The sequence below is a fragment of the Cyrtonyx montezumae genome, unplaced genomic scaffold (genome assembly GCF_038088225.1).
Source record: "Cyrtonyx montezumae isolate F1298 unplaced genomic scaffold, pur_monq_1.0 scaffold_2, whole genome shotgun sequence".
Lineage (NCBI taxonomy): Eukaryota > Metazoa > Chordata > Aves > Galliformes > Odontophoridae > Cyrtonyx > Cyrtonyx montezumae.
Genome location: NW_027071936.1, coordinates 58,150,407 through 58,171,950, shown reverse-complemented (window position 1 = coordinate 58,171,950; position 21,544 = coordinate 58,150,407). Strand labels below are relative to the sequence as shown.

Genomic DNA, 21,544 nt, shown 5'->3' with positions numbered 1-21,544 from the left:
CTGTGTTGGCACAGACAGCTGAGTCACAATCTATTCTTCTCTTATGTATTACTAAGGTCTGTTTTAAGAAATCAAAAGGAACTCAACTGGTGCATAAGGCTTGAGGACTAGAAAGAATAGCAGCAGAGACAGAAGAATCCCAAATTGCAGAATTCTTTCTTCTTCTGGGCTATTATCACATAATTTACTTCTTTTATTTTTTAATTTTTTTTACTTTTTTTTTTAAGAATATATTCAATATATAAAATCAACTACATACCATATGATGTGTGGGTGTTAACGTTTTGCTGGGACAGCTTACATAATTCTATTTCTAGAGCTCTCTCTCTGCATTCTCTCCCACAGATATACTAAGAATTGGAAAAAGTACTTCTAAGTGTTAGGTGCTATTAGCACCACTTCAATAGAAATCTTCACAATAGTTAGTGATAGTTTAAATGCAGCAGTAAAACTGGTCATGGTAGCCAAAGTTTTCTTAATTTTCAGGCTGAAGAAATTGATCAAAATTCAAACTTTTCATGAAATAAATCTTTAAGCTAGTATTTATAAAGAAATAATTACTTTTAACTGTTGATACAAAATTAAATATTTTATTTTTAATTGCATTGAGAATAAATAGATTTTTGGAAGTTAATTTCAAACCCACGTGTAATTATTTTCCTTTGAAAAATTTAAACAAGCTTTTCAAAGAACAATGTCATAACATTTGTTCTCAATATTTTTATATGGAAGCTTACTAAAAAAAAGGGTTTTTTTATTTTATTTTTCTTTACGTCTTGATTTTTCACTTCAACTTGAATGAAAAAAACAAACTAAGAAAAAGAAACATACATCTAGAATACATAAGTTTTACAATCATCTACTATTTACATCTATTTCCAGCCTCTCAAGTCCTTTGGTTTTTGCCTGCTAAGTTGCTAAGGGAAGAAAAGCTGCTATGAAAGATCAGTCAACTTTCTTGTCCAAAAGTATAAATGAAATAAATTGGGAAAACAGCTGGGACAGGAGAAAAATACGCCACACTAAATCATAGATGGATGAATATATTCTGTGCTGCTAAAACAGAGATGATAGCATACACTTTCCAGCGATATCAATAATCTTTCCATTAGTTCCACTATAATGAAAGACCAAATTCCATACGTTAAATCTGTAAAAACACTTAATGGAAAGACTAGAACACTTGAAAAGCAAATAAAGCCTAGAAGATTATTGGAATATATTGCTTATAAGCCTACAGTATAAGATCTGAACATAAATAGTTTAAACTACTCAGTCCCCACTGACCTTCCCAGAATATAAATACACAAGACATTACATAAAATTCATTGCATTTAGCTTTTCAGTGAGTAAAAAAAGTGCTTTTTCAGGAAATGCAGGAAGATCTGACTGCTGCTGGAGGTACAGGAGCAGGAAATTGTTTTTGAAAAGCACTGGAAAATATTATGGTGGATATTTCTAGTTACCAGGCTGAAATAAAAGTCCTAGGCTATTCTATCAAACTCTATATTGTATAAAAACTAAGTGGATACCAAAGAAGAAAGGAAAATGGACTCAGCACAACCAGCCATTTTCAGCAAGACACATGCCATAATTCATAGAGGGATATGTAATTAATTTGAATTCATTTCACCTACCATTAACATAGCAGATGTTACAAATTTGTAGAATCATAGAACAGTTTGGGATGGAAAGGACCTCTAAGGTAATCTAGTTCCAACCTCCACTGCTACAGACAGGGATACCTTCCTCTAGACCAGGATGCTCAAAACCTCATTCATTTCTAGGGAGTGAGCACCCACAGCCTCACTGGGCAACCTGTTCCACTGTCTCTCACCATCCTCACAGTAAAGAATTTGTTCCTAATATCTAGTCTAAATCTATCCTCTTCCAGTTTAAAATCATTTCCCCTTGTCCTGCTGCTACATGTCCTTACAAAATATATCCTCAACTTTCCTGTATACCCCCTTCAGGTACTGGAAGGCTGCTATAAGGTACCCCCAGAGCCTTCTCTCCTCCAGGCCCAGCTCCTTCAACCTGTCCTTGTAGGGGAGGTGCTCCAGCCCTCTGATCATCTTTGTGACCCTCCTTTGGACCTGCTCCAACAGCTTGATGCCTTTCTTGTGCTGGGAGCCCCAGAACCAGATGCAATACTCCAGGTGGAGTCTCACAAGAGTAGAATCATCCCCCTCTACCTGCTGGTCACACTTCTCTTGAGGCAATCCAGGATATCATTGGCCTTCTGGGCTGTAAGCACACATTGCTGGCTCATGCTGAGTCTTCTATCAACTGACACCCAAAGACCCTTTTCCTCAGGACTGCTCCCAAGTCATTCTCTGCCCAACAAATATTTGTGCTTGGTATTGCCTGGACCCAGAGGCAGGACCTTGCACTTGGCCTTGTTGAACTTCATGAAGTTGGCCCAGCTCTCCAGCCTGTCCAGGTCTCTCTGGACAGCATCCCTTCCCTCTAGCCTGTCAACTGCACCCCTGTGCTTGGTGTCATCTGCGAACTTGCTGAGGGTGCACTCAATTCCATTGTCCATGTTGCCTACAAAGATGTTAAATAACACCAGTCTCAACACTGATCCCTGACAAAAGCCACTTGTCACCAGCCTCCACTTGGAAACTGAGCTGTTGACCGCAACCATCTGAGTATGACCATCCAGTTAATTCCTGTCAATGGTTTATGGGTTGGTTCAGCCCGGTTCCACAAATGGGGTGGGGGGACCCACAGACCCACACCCCAGGGAAAAGGGGAAAGGGAAAAAGGAAAAGGGAGATGGGGCTAAAAGCAAAACAGCAGCAACAATCTGAGGAGGAAAGCTAATTTACTAAAAAAGATATCATAAAGCAAAATAATATAATACAGTACATAAAATGAGAGAGAGTGTCTAAAAACAGAGACGACTAGGGAGCACCCACTGCTGGGTCAATCCAAAAAAGGAAAAAGCATGAAGAGTTTTTAACTTCCCCTCCAAGTGGAAAACAGAAAAACGCAAAGCAACACAAAATCCTCTGGGGTACATAGTTCTCTTCTGAGACAGGTATACCTGGTACTATTGATGATTCACAGAACTGAAGTATTAACTCCCAATGCAGCACATGATGTTATAATGTGGAATACCAATAACAAAATTCATAAAACCATGACAATTCCTTATCCAGTGAGAGGTGCATTCATCAAATCCATTTTTCCAAGAACACTATACTAGAATCAGTTCAGAGTTCTCCAGTAGCCAAATTCTGTCAAAGCCCAGGTTCTTACAGCTCACAGAATACTAAACAAACACTGGTTTCTATCCAGCACTCAGATAATTCAGGTGATGAAAGCCCTGCAATAATAAAATGCTTCCTAGAATGACAGAATAACTTCCATGGAAATGCCATCACATGTAACCCTCCATTCTCAGCAGATTCTTTCTGTGTTGCAACATCCCGTGTGAAATGGCTCTCAAAGAAGGAGGTAGTGCTCAATATCTGCCACTAAATTCTTGCTGTTGCTGGCCCATACATTTCTTTAGGGAAGTCAGAGTGATCTGTGTACAGAAGAGGGGCAAAGAAAAACCTACAAATTATTTCCAATGGTTATAAATGTACAGCCTCTCAGAATTTATTACTCTTAACTGAAAGGAATGTGACATTTATGAAAAAAAACATTTTTGAAGTAATAAATGGAAGTTATTTCTGTCAGAATTTTGGGATGCTTTCCCTGATTGTGTCTGAATGATATAAAGAAACAAGGATTCTGAAATACAGCAAAATACAGCCACAATATTTATCATGTACTTGCTAGTGACTTCAGTGGTTTTCAGGTGGCATGCATTTTAAAAGTTTATTTAAAGATTGAGCTGAATGTCTTCCTAATTTACATCCCATGCAATTTTACTTACGGAGACATGATACTTCTGACCCATTGTGTAACTTCCAAGTGATTATAACATTTGCATGGTAGTTAAGAGTGAAGCATTTTTCCTGTAACGTTTCAGCTGCTGTGCAGTATTAAATTCTTTGGTGAGAATATGTTTCACAGGAGCAAAAAAGCGTGGGGCTGAGTCTAGTATTTCAGCAGAAAAGGTTGAGACAAACTGAAGTAAATCAGAGTGGTGTTACTCCAAACAAACCAGAGGCAGTTCTTCTAAAAGCATGGACAGTAAGGAGATTGCAGAACAAAACAGGGTGCTTGGAAGTATGAACAACTCCCTTGATTTCTGGAGGGGCATATCTAGAACTAAAACTAATCAAAAGTCATTTAGAGAATGAAAGTAACCACAAAGTTATGATTAATACTGTAATAAAAATATACTAATAATTGATGATGATATGTTTATGCAGTCTCTATTAACACACTGAAGTAAAATGTGAAAAGCGGCATTCTATGAATTTTTCCCATAGAAAACAAATAGATGTTAAGTGTGCAACTTGACCACTTTTAAATGTAAACTTAATTAAAAATACTAGCAAAGGTTAATTCTGATGTAAATTAAGTTACATATTTTGCAAATACTCGCAGAAAATATACAACGTGGTTTGGCTTATACTTCAAAGAAATAGTCAATCTGCTTCAATCATTTCTTAAACATTTTCAGAGACAGCAAAATATCTGACCTGAAAATAAAACGAATTTCTATGTGCATTCTATAGTCACATTTTTCATCAGTTTCCCTAAGTTTATATATGACTCCATTTAAAAGGTCTGATTCAACCTTTCTTAAAAAAACGATATAGATTTTTCTCTGTGAAAAGACTGTTCTCCTCTCTAAAGATCAATTTTACCACTAAAACAAAAAGCAATTTCATTGGACATTATAGTTCTCTTTAATCTTCATCTCCATAGACCTAGACCTGTAACCCCTATATGCACTGACACTCAGCACCACCACTGGGTGAGTACAAATTTGCAATAGCAGATGCAGCAGTGCTGACATACTCAATCTGCAAAAGACAAGAAGGCTCCTGCCATTCTTATCAGGACTCTGGAAATTTCCTTCTTGAACAGAATGAAATATTTGCTGTTCATTTTTTAATCTGGAAGGTAACAGTTTTCTTACCAAAAAATATGATCTTTAGAAACACGCTCCTGAAGAAGGACCCATTTTTTCCCCAAGTCAATGGATACATAAACCTACAAAACAAAAAGAGAAAAACTAGGTGATAGGAAACTTAATGATGTACATCTTAAGAGACAGGTCCTATGTCACTACTAAAATGACTGATCGCATATCAATAAAAGAATTATTTTCAGGAACTCTGGACAATGTTTTTCAGAGTAATACCCTTCCACAGAGAAAATATTTTAAAATATAATCTATAAAGAATAAAACCTGGTGACAGCATCTTGTTTACCATGAAAATAATTCACAAGTCATTTTGGGTCAGACTCTTTTTGACCCCAGCAAAGTTACAAAATAGAGAGGATGCAAGGATACCTTTCTTCTCTATTCCACTCATTGATCAAAGAAACACAAATGCTTATTTTATTCTTCAGTCTTTAATTCTAATAAACACACTTAAGATGGGAAGTCAATAGATTAAAAACTCTGCTAAAATAGGACCAAAAGATATTACAGAAATTCTACAGAGGTTTAATGAGGAAAGATTTATTTCAGTGCTTGCCTCTTGGGTACCAGTCACAGACCCTTGAGAAATGGCCACTAAGTAGAGGCCTAGAGAAGTCTTCACTTCTACCTTCCAGCTGAACAGCTCAACCCTGCAAATACTAATGATATGGACAGATATCAATAGAGTAGACATGAAAGATGTTTTTCCCAGTATAAAATGGGAGATAAAATAGTTATTCAAAAAAATCCTTTCTTTTGCATTTCCCCTCATAATTTGTTTCCTCTACTTAAGTTAGCAATACCTATCATACTTCTAAAGAGACATGCTCAGAGCCCCCTGCTGTCTACACGCATTTTTTTTTAATCCAATTTACATATGATAGGCTGTCTCTTAATATATCTAATAGGGAAAAAACACAAGTAAAACTGTTCTGTTTTGATGTGGGAACAGTTCAGTCACAAACTGTTATTGAAGAGTCTTATGAGGATTAGTAAGAAATGTTTTAGAATTACAAGTTCAATTATTAATGTAAAAATCTTCTATAAATTATGCTTTACTAGAGAAAAATAGCTGTATCACTATGTAAAACCTGAGATAACTTCCCTCAGTATAAACTCTATAGGTAAATTTACTTAAATTTGAATTAGATACAAAATATCTTCTTCCCCAGTTACTCTGTACTTCACAATTACTGGGCTTTACTCCGCTGCAAAATCAGTTAAAGAAGACAGCACAGCTGTGGTAAGAAACTATGACTGGGTCTCTGACTGCTTACAATAATATTGACCTAGTTAATACACAAACAAAACCAGTTTGGTTTAGTGTAGTGAAAAGCCCTTACTGTCTGACTGCAAGGGAGAATGTAATAAGAACATTCAAAACTGAGATGGTTTTTTAACTGATGCACTACTCAAAATAAATAAAAAATAATGTGTACCTAACCTTAGCACACATTCAGCTTCCTTAAAATGAAGAAAAAGATCCACGTGGGTTTTTCCTTTATGATAAAACTGCTAAATGATTTTATTGATGAAGTGGAAACAGTTAAAACAATGGTCAACTAAAATCTCTGGCTTTGGAAAACATTTTAATGGATGTTTCTTATCACCTGTTTAATAGCTGTAAGGAATCACATTTAAAAGAAACTGAATATCATAGAATCACACAATCATAGACATGGTTTGGGGAAAGCGTAATTCTTAGTTTTCCCACCCTTACAGACCCTCAGTGAACAATTAAAACCTACCATATCTCTGTTGTGTTTTGAAAATCAAAAAGCATTTATCGAGACTCAGTGAATAGCTGATTCTTATTCATTGTAACTGAGGTAGCCAGAAAATGGGAGTATAGTTTTGAGGCAGCAAATGGATTAGCTCAACTACACTGACTAGATTTGCATTCATTAATAGTGTCAGCCAGAGGCTAGAGCTGTATTTAAATAAAATCTAGGGTTCTGAATGAAAGAACAACGCTGATTTTGCAATAGAGAATAAGAAGTAAATCAAATCAGAAGCTGTGAGAAAGGCTGTGATGCTCCAGCAGATATAGAAGATTAGATGATTGCTGTTTACAAGGGACATGATCCCATGTTCCTTGTATTTCTTGCAAAGAGCCTTTGCAAGAAATCATTTGAGTAACAGGAGGGAATGGATTCTCCTGAGTTTTAGATCATATCACTGTTTGATAGGACTTTATTCCAGTGAAAGTAGTGTTAATTAACTCAAATATCTAGAGTATACAATCTTCCCAGGCCAAATTCAGATTAACACTCTCTCTGGAGACCCTTGGTTTTAGTACAGTGAATTCTTTGTATGTCAAGCCACAGTTCCGATTTTCAAATCCTCTGCCATTTCATCTTCCTCTTCTTGCTAGGCTGAATATGTCAATTCTTACACAAAAGAACCTTATACAACTGGGCCGATTATTTGCAGTTATAGTGAAAGGCACCCTTCATTCTTTACATCTCAGGTAAAGATGAAGAGCTTGTCCAATATGTCCTTATGGTTGACTTCTTTTAGTGTCACACTGAAACCCTGACAAAAGTCCATCGGATTACCTAAAATGTTCCCACTACTATTGAGAGATTATTCTTCATTGACTACTTGTATATTTTTTGTCCAGTTGCATTTTAAGTGTGACAAGTAATAGTAACACTACTCTGGGAGCTTATCCAAGTATAAAAGGCCTGAAAACTTCTATGTCGCATATACTTCTCAAAACTCAAAAGAAATACCTTGCTTTGAGCACCTAACCCCTTCTCTTTTCTGGCAAACATCTTTAAGGACTGTTTTTTTTGTGGATGGTCGATGTCCTCAATTACTCTTTGACACTTAAAAGAATCTACCACTTCATTTTTTGAGTCATTTGATCTCCTAACTAAACAAAACTCAGGGATTATGTCAATCATCAGAAACAAAAGTCAAACTGAAAATGGCACTTCTCATAACATTGGTTTTTCACAACTTTTAGCTTTTCTGAGGCATTTTGTTCACATAACAGGTATTCATCACATTTCTAACAGCTAATTGTGTTATGAGCTAGAATTCAAGCTGGTAAGTAAAACACTCCATCTGATGTGAGACTGTGTTTGGTTTGTTATGCTTTTTTATTCTGCTTCCATCCTTACCTGCAAATGCCTGCAAACACAAACTGTTTGGAGATCAGCTATTAACTTAAATACCCCAGAAAATATCCCCAGGGAAGACCTGATGCAATGTAACTGAAGTCAGCACAGCAGTTGGCTGCAGCAACTTACTCAGACTACTCTCACTAACCATATATAAACCCTTTGTGATCTCCAACAAAGATTGAAAGGCTGGAGATTGTCTAAGTTCAGCTGAAAAAAAAAGGAGCTACAGTGGAGGTGAGGCAAGAGCACAATTAGGACCAGAACTTCAGTGACTTTTAAGTTGTAGGTTGGGTACCATGAAAAAAAGAACGACACTTTTCCAGAGTGTGCACACAGTCACTGGTGTTTAGCGTTATCTGCCCAGAGAGATGACTTTATAATTTACCCAGAAAAATAAAAGATGGCCAAAATGTACAAACTACATAATGCAACTACAGAACGTGATATATCATGAGAGAGCATTATTCTACGTTTCTACAGATTCGGTGATTCCCAGAATACTCTTCTGCTGTATGATTGAACAGTTTATTTTATTTTACATCCCATGAAAGGCCTTTGAAGGCAGTATTTCAGCTTCATTAACTTTCTACTACATTATAAATTAAAGAGCAGTTGCTTATGGCCATTTTCTAGAGAGAAGTACATTTCAGAGGCAGTATTAACTCTACAGAAATATAAATACTACCAATAACCATATCAATTGCAAATGACTGGATTGAAGCTACCACAAAGCAAAAACTTGGACATAAATGAAATAAATATTCAAATAAACTTCTCAAGCTCTGAATATGGCTTCTTTCTGGACAACTGCTTTCATAAACCCCAGCATTTAGCAGCACATCACAAAAGTTTCATATCCTCTTAATGATACAGCTGCTAAACTTCAAACAGAGGATGTTCATGGCTTACCTTGCCTTCCTTTGTGTAAGCAAGTACTTTGTCTTCTTCTTTTGGGTGGAAGAGGAGAGTTTCCACAAAGAAAGTAATTGGTTGTTTCTGGAATGTAGCTCCTTCATCTGTGCTTATGAAAAGGCTTTGGTCACGGTCATTATGGGAAGAACTTACAAGAATAATCTAAAACACAAACAAGGACAACATGTTCACTCAGAAAACTGTTTTCTCTAAAGAAGGAAACAAAGCCTATTTATTTTTTCTTGTGTAAATGTCAGAATTTGTGCATACCTTATCTGTCAAAATGCTGTGGGGAAAAAATCCACACTGTATCTAAGAGGTGATCCTATTAATCTTCCCTGTCCTAATCTATGAATGCTAAAATCTGTAACTTCTCATGCAAATCACACCAAATTAACCACAGTTCTCATCTCTACTTGAAGCGACAGCCTTAGATTTTGGTCCTCATGCAAGGTTCACGATGCCATGAAAGAAAATCCTGAGATAACCTAAAAGGAGTTAAAACTAATAATGACTAGTTTTAACATATCCATAAAGATACATCACCTTTTCTAGTGAGGCTGCCAGGATAAATGCTAAATGTATAAATGTAATCACTGTTAATTATATATGAGTAATCACCACGAGGAAGAACTAGTTTATTATACCTTTCCATTGCTTCAAGTCCTGCTGATACTCTTTGAACAGAAAAGTACTATTCTTTTTAATTTTTATTATTCCTCTACAATTCGATGCAGAAAAATAAGCCATTCTGTTATTTGCATTGCATTCCCATGTCCGCATAATTCCTTAATTCGGACATTCCTAATAGCTTGAGCTCTTTTCCTATTTGAACATCGTATCAGGCTTTCAGTAACAAAGAAATTCTCCTCACATAATATCTCCTCACATCTAATCAGAATTGCACTCTTCTCATTTTCTTCACCTTTTGCAGTTCACTTGAATGTCATAGCGTGGTTCAAAAAATGGCAACATGAGTACCCATTTTTACTGTCTTTCCAGACCAAATAGGTCCAGTTTGCAAGCAACAAGATGTCCTTATAAACTGAACTGATAGCCAACAAACAAAACAGATTTTCAAAATGCCAGCTGGCTTCTATTCAGCTCACTCTACAAAAACAAAAAAATTATAACAATCTTGCAATCAAAACATATTTTAAGTATTCAGCCAATGTTCCAGAAGACACCACAGAATCCTAATCACTGCTATATAGTGACTGTAAATTGTTAGAAGAGATAAATGGCAATCAGTTACGCAAACAGCATTAGAATAATATGAATACAAAGACTTAAATATATTAGAAAAAATGGTACAATTTTTATGTAGGTTTTTTTAAGAGTAAAACTGTAGTCCAAAAAATTGAAATGCTCTGGGCTTTTACAGCTATTAGTCTTGGGGGAAAACTGAATACTTAAGAATGTGCACTTGTACTTGAAATACATGCACAGTTTCACAAATCTCTGCATAGCTTTTATATATATAAAATGAAGTACATATTGAAGTACATTGCTGAAAAAGAGACTTAGACATTTACTTCACAGTCCATAGTCCACATCAAAACCCTAAGCTACAGCATTCATTAAGCCATATCTATGGTGATTAGCTGTGTGACTTGGTCAGTAAATCTTTCTATGATTTTCTGTATTTTTAATTATGACTTTACCCAAGAGTATGAAGACGTGTCATTTTTATTGTTAGGCCTCTATAAATAATAACTCCACAAGTGCCACCTATAATGTGCATGGCTTCCTTTATCCTGGTTAAACTCTTCAGACATTATCTGTTTAATTTATTAGTACATATAATCCAAGTACATGGCTCACAACCTGGAAACAGCGCTCAAAGATCCTTTTAATACATTCATTCAGCAGTTTTCTGCAGAGGGTATGACACCAGACTAAAACTGAATGTGGTTATAGTGTGCTTCCCTGTGTATTTGCTTGCATCACGACATAGAGAGAAGAATATACTCCATGCACAACATGGAGACTTGTACTTTCTTTGTTACATTGGTAACTGTAACTTAGGCTCTAAAGATCTAATTCTCATTAGAAATAAAGGAATTCAAACAGTGGCATGCTACCTGAGATGCCTAATGCTCAAATCTGTTGGCTTATGATGAGATCAAAGAAAGAACCACCCGGGCTAGCGTGAAAGGGCCAAGCAAATTCCACATGCAATGCTGCAATGAGAGCTCCACAAATCCTGATTAATCTTGTGCCCAGGTATGTCCTTGAATGTTCATTTGTGGATGGTGCACCAGGCTGTACCTGAGATTCATATATATATAGCAGACAGTTTGTATGAATTCTTCCATGCTGCACCAATAGAAGCAGCACTTAATTCTTTGGAATTCCCCTGGATACTGTCCTCTAGTCCAAATAATTTTCAGAAATGTGAATATCTACATTCCTTCCTGTTTATGTCTTTAAAAACATATCAGTATAGGATATACTCCAAAACCGGCATAGGCTGTACCTGAAGAGAATAGTAAACTCTGGACTACAGTGTAACAGTTTTGCTTTCTTTTCTTAGTCCAGTAAATCATCTGATGAAAATAATACCAAAACACTGGCTTCCAAAAATAAAGGAATTAATTCTATAAAGCTGTTGATGAACCTTGTGTGTAGGCATATCTGCTTCTCACCCATAATAAGGACCCAGAAAACAGCTTTTCAGAGAACATTATTCTAGAAATGGAAATGTGAAGAAAAATGTCAGATATAATGAAATGCAAACACACTGTGAGATTTGCTAATGCTGTTCTTAAGCATATATATATTATGCATCTTTCAGGCTTAAATCTGTGAGAAAAAAAATGTAGCTTGAAGATAGTAGACATTTAAGCATAGACGAGAAAGTCCCTAACCATACTCTTATCCACACATGTATCATAATTCATATAATGAAATATTTTTGAATTTCATTCAGTGCTCTGATTTATATTTCCATAGTTTAAACCAATGATTTTGTGCCAGGCATACAGATTTGCTCCCCACAGCTAACACACGCGGAGCTCAGACTTGCCTGCTGGCTAGCACTCCTTACTGAGGAAAATATTCCAGAACAAATATTGTCCCCACATTAAATGCTTTCCACAAGAAGTATTATTTACTTTGTAAATGCAATAAGTACCAAAACCTTCCTACCAGCAACAGATGAAGGGATGCAACTAGGACATGCTATCTGGAGAGCTGACTTTAAGTGATTGCTGATGGTTTTAACTCAGAATAAACAACTGCTTGCTTGAATAATTTAGTACCCAAAAACCAGACCAGATTTTAATCACATCTGAACTTCATTTAAGCTTCTTCTGGGCAGCACTTTTTTTACCTAGCATTTCTCCCTCCTCGTCAAACTCTAAACATTTTTTTAGTAAAACTGCAGCTGAATATTATGCTATCCCTGACCTCACTTCTTAATTTCTCATTAGCTAAATAAACCACAGTACTATGTGCACGTACATTTAGACCAAATGTATAACTACAACTTCTAATAGTTAAGTGAAGGTAAAAGAACATTTCAAGGTGAAAACATGTCCCATAGGTTACCAAGAAAGTCAATAAAAATAAGATATGATATACATCAACATGAAGGAGAGCAAAAGAGATTTCTAATAAAAATGAAAAACTGTACATCATGTCAGTATAGGAATTAAAGCATTTCAAAAAAAAAAAAAAGCTATGCATTTTCTTGTGTCAGGAAGTTAGTGAAATAGTTAAGACATATAAAAGCCAAATAAATTTGAAAACAATATGATTAAATCCGCTTATATTTAATCTCCTTTTCAGGATTGATAGGCTAACATGTATGCCTACCTGTTCCCTCTACTGAGTGGAATCACAGCCTGAACCCCAAAGGATAAAAAGATGCTGACAGCTAAGGCTACAGTAGTTTGAGCATCATACTTCTTCACACTATTACCACGAAACTTGGAATAATCATAGTGATTACCAGGGAGTCTTAACTGTAGATTTGGCAGCTGACAAAGATGTGCTGTAATTTCAAGTGGCAATAAACACAGGATATTAACATGCATCATTTGCACTGTGTCTGAAACATAATCCTTCTCCCCTAATCTTAGGTCCAATAATAATGTAAACTGAAGATAAATTTGATCTTAATCAGCACTTTCTCTAAAACAAGGAAACCTTCTAACATATTACAATTGTTCTGTCTCTTTCAGCTTCAGCAACTGAACTCATATAATTCTAGATTTTATTTTATTTTCCTTTTCTCTAGTACAGAAAAGAAAAGAAGAAAGTAAAAGGAGAAAAGAAAGGGAAAGGAGGATAAATAAAATCCATAAGCTCAGCAGGCAGAAATTTATAGATTTGTACCACCAGACTTGTCACAGGAGATTTTTGCAATAGGAGGTGAGATAGGTGATAAACACCATTTTTAAATTATGTAATCCTGTGTATGGTCTGAAATCAAGACACCCTATATCAACTCTAAACTTAACTTGGAAATAAACTCTAACTCAGCTTGTGTAAGAAATTAAAATACAGAAACTCTTACTTTAAGGGTACACAGCAGCTATTCAAGAGATGCCATGCATGCCCTTGAAGCACCTGCATCTCTCCACATCCTACAGTTGATGCAACTCCCACTGGACATAGAGGACTTGGCTACTGGGATTTAATCTTAGGGAGTGCTGGACTCATTCCAGCAAAATACTTAAAGATGGAACTAATTTCAAACTTATGAGCTATCCCCAGTAAGGTCAATTAACTTCCATTAAGAACATGTAATATTATGCCTTGATGAAAGTTGATATTCTAAGAGGGAGACAAGACTGCTAGGCACAGGCCAGCCCCAAATTCCTGATACCAGGCGCATAAAACAGTACATCCGCATGATCTTTGGGGCTGAATATTCTTCATGGCAGTGCTGCCAATCTCAGGGCAGTATTGATACAGCTCCTCAGCACTGCAGTCGCATCCTAAACATCTTTTCAGATTAAGTAACTAAGTCATCTATTTTTCTTGTTCATACAATTTACATTATTTATGTGTTACTAGATGTCCTTGGCAGATATAGAAATTATTCTAGCTCCTGGTGACAATTGTAAATGAGATGTTGCTTCTCAGACAGCATTCATAAAACACAAAGTGGACTGCTGAGGGTTATGTTTTTCTTTCCTGGATGGTATGAAAGTCCTGATAACTCGAGTGGAAAGGCTGCACAGTGAAATATAGTTCCCCTACCTTCACAGTGGTTAAAAAAAAAAACAAAACAACCATACATATAAAGAATCAAACCAGGGTAATTCCAGGTAGAAAGTAAAATAAAATGCCCTCCAGCTGACAGTTTAATCTTGTAGATCTTTCCTTGATGTTGCATTCAAAAATCACTCTCTTTAAATGTTATAGTTATTAATGAATATAATCACTAATGAATCATTGGAAATTGAGATCTACAAAGCCAGCTTGCATGCAACTGAACTGCACAAATGCATGTTCATACTTACACATATCCCAGAATAGTATATTACTTTCTATGGTAAGCATTCACAGCTTCTTCTAGAACTTGTATTTTCTTTCTCTTACAGAGACCTTTCCAAACTGTCAAACATACACATTTCAAAATAGCAAGTAGTTTCTGTGAGAACTGCCATTAGGGAATGGAAAGTGGGAATGTTAAGGAGGGCTCTCAAGAAATGTCTGTTCTACTAATCATATAGTGAAGGGCTACAAGAAGCAATCCTAATGGGGAGAAAGGAAAGCATGTAGTAGAGTCTCAACTCCCCTGTGTTGTGACCACCTCATTAATCATTTTGAAAATCACAGCTGAACCTGTCATATTATTTATCTAGTACAAACTAAATATTAAGCACTTAATACCCTAATATCAAGAATTTAGAATCTCAAAATGAGCTGGTTATCAACCAGAGCATTTGTTTACAAATTAAACATGAAGAGAAGGATGTAAACACCTGATTCAAAATTTAAAATGCTATGATAGCAACACAATGGTGAAAACACTGGCTTGAACTGCAACTAGACAAGACTGAAATTATAAAGTCTGATAATGAAACAATTTCGAAAGAGTTGCCTTTTCTAGAACATACAGGCAGCAAGCTTAAGGCTGGTTATATATCACAGAAAGGAATGCCCAACAGAGAAACAGCTACAAAAGTTTTGATTGATGTTGATAACCATCTAAAAATCTTGCTCTTTTACACTTGTTTGTAACTGATACATATTAAAATATGCCTGACTGTTGTACCTGAACACCTCAAAAATGCTGACCATGCTGAATCAGTCTCTGAGGAATGCTAACTGCAGCTCCATTCTTTAGTTTTCTTACATAGAGAAGCATTGGGTAGGATAGGCAAGCAGCTGGAATCTAAAATTCATTGCTGCTCAAGTTGAGTGGCAAGTCAGTGAGTAGCAATTTCATGAGAAATGCTGTGTTTAAAAACATACCAGAAGAGTGAATATGACAAAGGCCACAGCACAAGGAGAAACAGTACTCAATGTCTTCTTAGACAGTTCTTCCTGTAATAGTGAAGTTTGATAGTGTTACCTGTAAAGACACCCCACACAGCTGTTGGGAATACTAATCTACTCATTGCTAACAGGTCTTTGAAAAAATAGAACTCTAGTTAAGTGACATACACTGTTTATCTTCTTCAAAATACATTGTTACTATTACGAGCAAGTAGTTAATTAGTAGGGAATAACTTTAATATATCCAACAAACTTCTTGTATCCCACAAAACTCTTAGCATAGGCTAAACTCACATGGAGGAGTGCAAATTTAGGTACATTATATTAATATAAATGTAGCTAATAGTTATTTTTTTTCTTTTTTCCTCATTTCATGTTACATTTCAGTATTTGTGTTTATTACCATATTGATATTTAAAATATTCAAACAGTTTCATTTCAAATTGTGTGTTTTGATAAACCAGGAACAATACCAACTGCTTTCAATCAGCAGTATGAGTGGGGAATAGCACTGGGGAGACATACGGTCAGTTCTTGCCACGGGGGGGAATGTTCTCTAACCACGTTTAGTAACAGCCCATATAATAAGGACATTTTGCATGACTTGAAGGAAAAAAAAAAAAAAAGGAGTTGAATAGCACTGCAGAAATAGGGAAATTTTGTTCTTTCTTACCGATGTCTCCATAAATGTTATTATTTCCCAGACAGAGCAGGCACATACTGATCTTTTTTAGCTTGGGCATTCACAACTAATCTAATTCAAGAAGTTATTCTGCAGACTTCCAGTAAACCTGTAAATATTTTCTGCCTGAACACATCAAAGAGTACAAATACAAAACAACACTTCCCAAACAGTATAATGGATGCACACGTACAAAAAAAAAAAAAAAAAAGGCTGCATGTATGTGTTGATCTAATTTTATGAAGAGAGAGGTCAAACAGTTCCTGGTTTCCAACCAGGAAATTGTTTGGATGAAAAACTGCACTGAGCTCAAAAATAAATTAAATGAACAGTAATCAGGAGACAAAGAGAAAGCATAAATGAAAGGAAGGCAATTGTGGTGATTAAAAATATCAGTTGTATGGGACTGATCAGGACCTATCACATTGTATAATAGGCGAGACACAAAGTGGTGTGCCTTCTGCTGTTATACTATGAAATACAATTCTCTTGCAATATAGAGTGAGAAATTCAGGGAAACACTAGGAAACTGAGATTTTGAAGCATTGTTCTGGGGAATCTCACTTTGCCGAAATTGTCCCTCCAATCTTGAAATGCAAACAAATTCTTGGTGCTCTTGCCAAGGTCATGTTATAATGTTCCCAAAATATCCGTTACTCCAACTGAGACATCAGCTTCAAATGTCTATATTCCTTTCTTTCCCAATTCTATAAAGCAAGTCTTATGGAGATCAGTGTACTCACTGACTGTATTACAATTTGTAAAGAATATACTTCATGTTCTAAAATGGGATCTATGTAGGTGCATACTTGTACACACACAAAAGTTCCTGCAACCATATGGGAAAAATCCAAGCTTGCTGAAGCAGCGGGCTGGAATCACTGAGAGCTCTGTAAGGCTTTACTGACTGAAAAAGGTTTCTGAAGACTGGAACAAGGTAAACACTTTGCCCATCTCAGCATCACCAAGTCAATGTCACAAGGTGTCCCACACCATATTTTGAACTCGCCTGTTTTCATATGTAAGGGGTAAGTGGCAACATGAAGTGAGTTATTAAAGACCTTACTCTTGAGGAAGCACCTGCTTCCTTTTAAGAACTGTAGGTACTTTTAGTAGTACTCCTTAGTGGAAAACTGGGTGTAGTTAAAGACTGAACAACTCTTCCCTTCTAAACCACAGGAGAAAATAGGAAACACTGCTGATTCTGTGGAAAGGGGAAAATGGAAGGGGGAGAAGAAAAGAAGGCACAGCAGCAGAAGCAAGCATTGGAAAAACAGTAATTATTTTTCACTTGAATTTGGCTATATCTCCATTATGTAGGATACAAAGCTTAATTACAAAATCTCTTGCTATTGAAATATTTCCCCTTATCTTTGATATCCAGTCCAAATGGACTGGAAAAAAGTCCTTGAAAAGCAGAAAGGAAATGTCTTTTAAAGTAATTTTTGGTCTCATTAGGGCAAATCTCATTAATAGAAAAAGGACTTCACTGAAGAATAGAGCTTTTATATTCAGAAGCAAACAGCACTGCTGTGCCTGATTCTAGCAGCATTGTAGATAACAAAACTCTCTCTATCAGGGTTTAGATTTTTCATAAAACACCCATTTTATATTGAGGTAGGGTTTTAGAAAATGCACAAATCTGACATTCACTGTGCTAGTTTTCTCCACGTGTACTTAGCATAGGTGTTGATTGGAGCTTTTGAAAGACAACATATAAAACATTTTTTTTTTCCTATTGAAAGGCATCATTTTGCCTTAACTGACAGGTTTTGCTGACAACTTACAAAAACAAATTTACCAGCATGATTCTTAAGGCCTATGAGGGCATTAGGAGAAGATATTTCTTCTGAGGCTGTTCCCCCACATGCACATATGAAGAAAATGTTTGTTGGGATAAAAACACTGATTTCGTTAGAGCAATCATGTGTTGTTGCAGTAACATGAGTTTTGGTATCTTCACAGTCAAATGCCATGATTAACAACCCTCAACGAGAATACTGCTAGAGATTCAACTTTGAATTACGGCTGCCACTGAAAACGTAAATCCCAGTGATGGTTATTTTTCCTTTTACGTTAGAAAGCTAAACAGACCCCTAAAAACCTCAGTCTGAGATTAGTCTTAGGGTAACAACTGTTATCAGAGTCAGCAGGAACTTCACAAACTGCTTGTTTTGCAGACCCTGATATTGGCCCCATCAAAAGCAGAATTTTTTAAAAGAGACTTTGGTCTTCACACTGGACTGGCAATTAGGAAGATTTTGTTTTAGTAATCGAGGCTATAATGTGAAATTCATATCAGGCTTTACATATATCACAGTTTATCTACCTTTCAGAGCAATATCATCAGGATAGGAATGAAATTATTTCTATGCTTACACGCAGCGATTAAAGGGAGATGGAAGAATTGCAGAAACAGAGAAATTCAAGAATGGGAGTACAAAGCACTGAATAAAATATATTGGCAAGAACAATATCAAGAATAGAAGGGTTGGACTAGATGATCTCTGGAGGTCCCTTCCAACTCCTACAATTCTGTGACTCTGTGAAAGAAAAGTCTCTGCTGTTTTCTTCAAAATCCCCCTATTGTTCATATTTTGATTTTATTAGCAGCAAGTGCCTGATATCATACAAGTCATTTCATAGGTTCATAGGTTCATTTGATTTTTATGGTTCATTTGATTATTATGAATATATTGGAAGCATATATGGAGCTATAGGAGTAATTGAAGAGAAAAAGCAATTCTTCCCTCTTTTCCCTCTTCAATGAAGTAAGCATTACAGAAAACTTCATATTAATACTAGGAGTTGTTCTGACATGAAAAAAATACCTACTGTGATGTAACCTCAAATTTTCTATTTAAAAGACCATTTATTATGCCTGAACAGTAAGTTTACTGTACATAAACACTACATCATACTGATATGGTCAGTGGTCTCAGTGTCTTAGAGTTAACTTTCATGAGGGAAAAAAAAAAGCCTCACTGCTTCAGAACTGATTTCTAATCTCAGTTTTGCAGATGTGTATGCTTTTGATTAAACATGTTGGTCAGCTGGCATGTACATAGCAAACAAAACACAGACCAGTGTGCCTTTGGATCTGAACAAGAAATCTTAAATAACCTAAACCTAGGCTAAACAAAAAGGAGGAAAACAATTGATCTTAGTTGGTAATTAGCTATTGTTCTGGCAGATGCAGTTCCAGTGCTTGGTAAATATCAATGGATACTGCCCAGATGTTGCATAAATAGTTCTTTGACATGGAAGTTGTGGGTTTTTACAGCCTTTCCCTTTCTTCCCTTTTAAATGAACATGTTCTTATTTTCAGCTCTTCCATTTTTTCCTCACCTTCACCTTCGCTCTTCAAATTGTCTGCTGTTCTAATGGGTAGGTGTGTGGATAACTCCTCAAATGCCCAGAGAAGTAGGATTGATAGAAACACGTAGGTAGGAAGAGACTTCAAGAAGTCATCCAGCTCAACCTCTTCCTGCTGCTAGGCCAGGCAGAGCAGGTAGTTCAGGGTTATGTCTCTTTGAGTCCTGAGTACCTCTCAGGGTGGAGATCTTACAATCTATTTCAGTGTTTGACCTCATCACATAAATTCATTCCCTTGCAAGCTGCTTGGAGTTTCCCATTTTCCAGTTTGTGTTATGGCCTCTGTTCCAGGTCCATATCTCTGAGAAGATACCAACCAAAGGTACACATGGTTTAAGACAGCAAGATTTCCCCGAAGCCTTTTTTAAGGCAAGCCCAGCTCCATCTACCTCTCCTTGCATGCTCTCTGCTGAACTCCATCCACTATGCCAATGACACCCTTGTCCCGAGGAGCCCAAAACTGGATGAGCAATTCTAGATGCAGCACCAAAACCCCTGAACATATATACTCTTTAGAGTATATATTTTTGGGACACCTTCTCCCTCACCTCTTATCTTTTAATTCATTGTAGCCCTGGACCACAGTCAATTTTAAAAAGCAGAAGATGACATATGGTCTTCTATATGAATTGCATTTGAGATGAAGTTCCTAAAAACTTCTAAGAACCAAAATCTCTGCAATACAACACAACTAATTAGGTAGAGGCTGTAGAGTGTGAGTTAGCAAGAAAGGACAAGCCATAAAACAACACTAGGAGTTATTAAGAGGATTTTTTACATAATGAAATATTAATTAAAAACTCTTCTATAATCTGTATAGAGAAGGAAAACAAAAAAGGCCTTTTGTCATTTATACAAGTGAGTTTCCTCAAGGAAGCACTCATCTGAGACTGCAGCCCATTCCAGAGAAGTAAACAGAAATCACACAATAATCAACTGCCTGTCCCAGGTGGCATACTAATTCACTAACAGTTCTTGGTAATTTATTGCAAGTTAAACAGTTCAGTGACAGGCAGGGCAAAAAACAAAACAAAACAAAAACCACACAGGCACACAAAAAAATGAAAGAAAAAAGTTATTTACTCTCTTCCCTGACAGTGTTCCACATTCAAATCTACCTCGCTTCATCAGCTTGCTCCTAGGCATTTCTTTTAGAGAATTAATAAGCAGACAAGAAAAAGTTTGGAAGGAATAGGCTATTACTCATTTACTGCCACTGAACACAAATTCCTATGAGACATAAAAGACATCAAAGAAGCTACACTGACTAAAAAGAACCTCAAACCACAAGTGGGAAAAAAAAAGAAGCCTCACAGTCTCAATCAAGAAAGATTGCCTAGGTAGATGGCTAGTCTTCCCAAACTGTCTTCAAATAAACCTTTGTACTTTGTGAAATATCTGATTACTAAACAATACTGCATGCTTATACAGAATCAACGTATCCTAAATCAAAATGTTTCAGAAAGTAATAACTAAAATTTGTCAGTTCTTGCCTATCAAGGTGGTGATCAGAGATGCAGAAATAGCACTGAAGTTTGAGTTCATGAACTAAGCAGCGCTAGGATCCCACCATCTAAAATATGGTCAACATATCTGTAGCCCTAGTTAAGTTTTCAAAAGGCTAAAACATATCTGTACTTCTCCATGAACCTGATTACAAGTTACCCAGAGCAAGGCTGTCTCTGTTTCACATCTGGACAGTGTCAAGCTCAATCATATTTTGCATGTAGGTGCAACCATGATAAAAGTAAATAAACACAGCTGAGAAAACCAGACTGGTCACACTGAATGCTAAGAATTGCTGAGGATTTTTAGAACTCAAATATTTTTCTTTTTTTAACCCTTAGATGAGAACTCAGTGATTTTTAAAGAGACATCAAACATGGAAGAGGCTGTCCACAGAAAGAACATCGTAGATGCAGTATTTAG

At 36.3% G+C, this 21,544-nt stretch overlaps 2 protein-coding genes across 2 annotated transcripts in view; one reads left to right on the top strand and one right to left on the bottom strand.

Moving 5' to 3' along the window:
- Positions 1 to 21,544, bottom strand: part of SORCS2 (sortilin related VPS10 domain containing receptor 2) — a 518,453-nt gene that overhangs the window by 87,997 nt on the left and 408,912 nt on the right. The window contains exons 4-5 of the mRNA XM_065735796.1: positions 9,100 to 9,264; positions 5,051 to 5,124 (exon numbers count right to left, since the gene is read on the bottom strand). Coding sequence (XP_065591868.1) covers positions 5,051 to 5,124; positions 9,100 to 9,264 — 239 coding nt within the window. The remainder of the gene's footprint in view (positions 1 to 5,050; positions 5,125 to 9,099; positions 9,265 to 21,544) is intronic.
- The window catches only part of AFAP1 (actin filament associated protein 1), a 275,636-nt gene that overhangs the window by 213,170 nt on the left and 40,922 nt on the right, over positions 1 to 21,544 (top strand). The window lies entirely within an intron of this gene.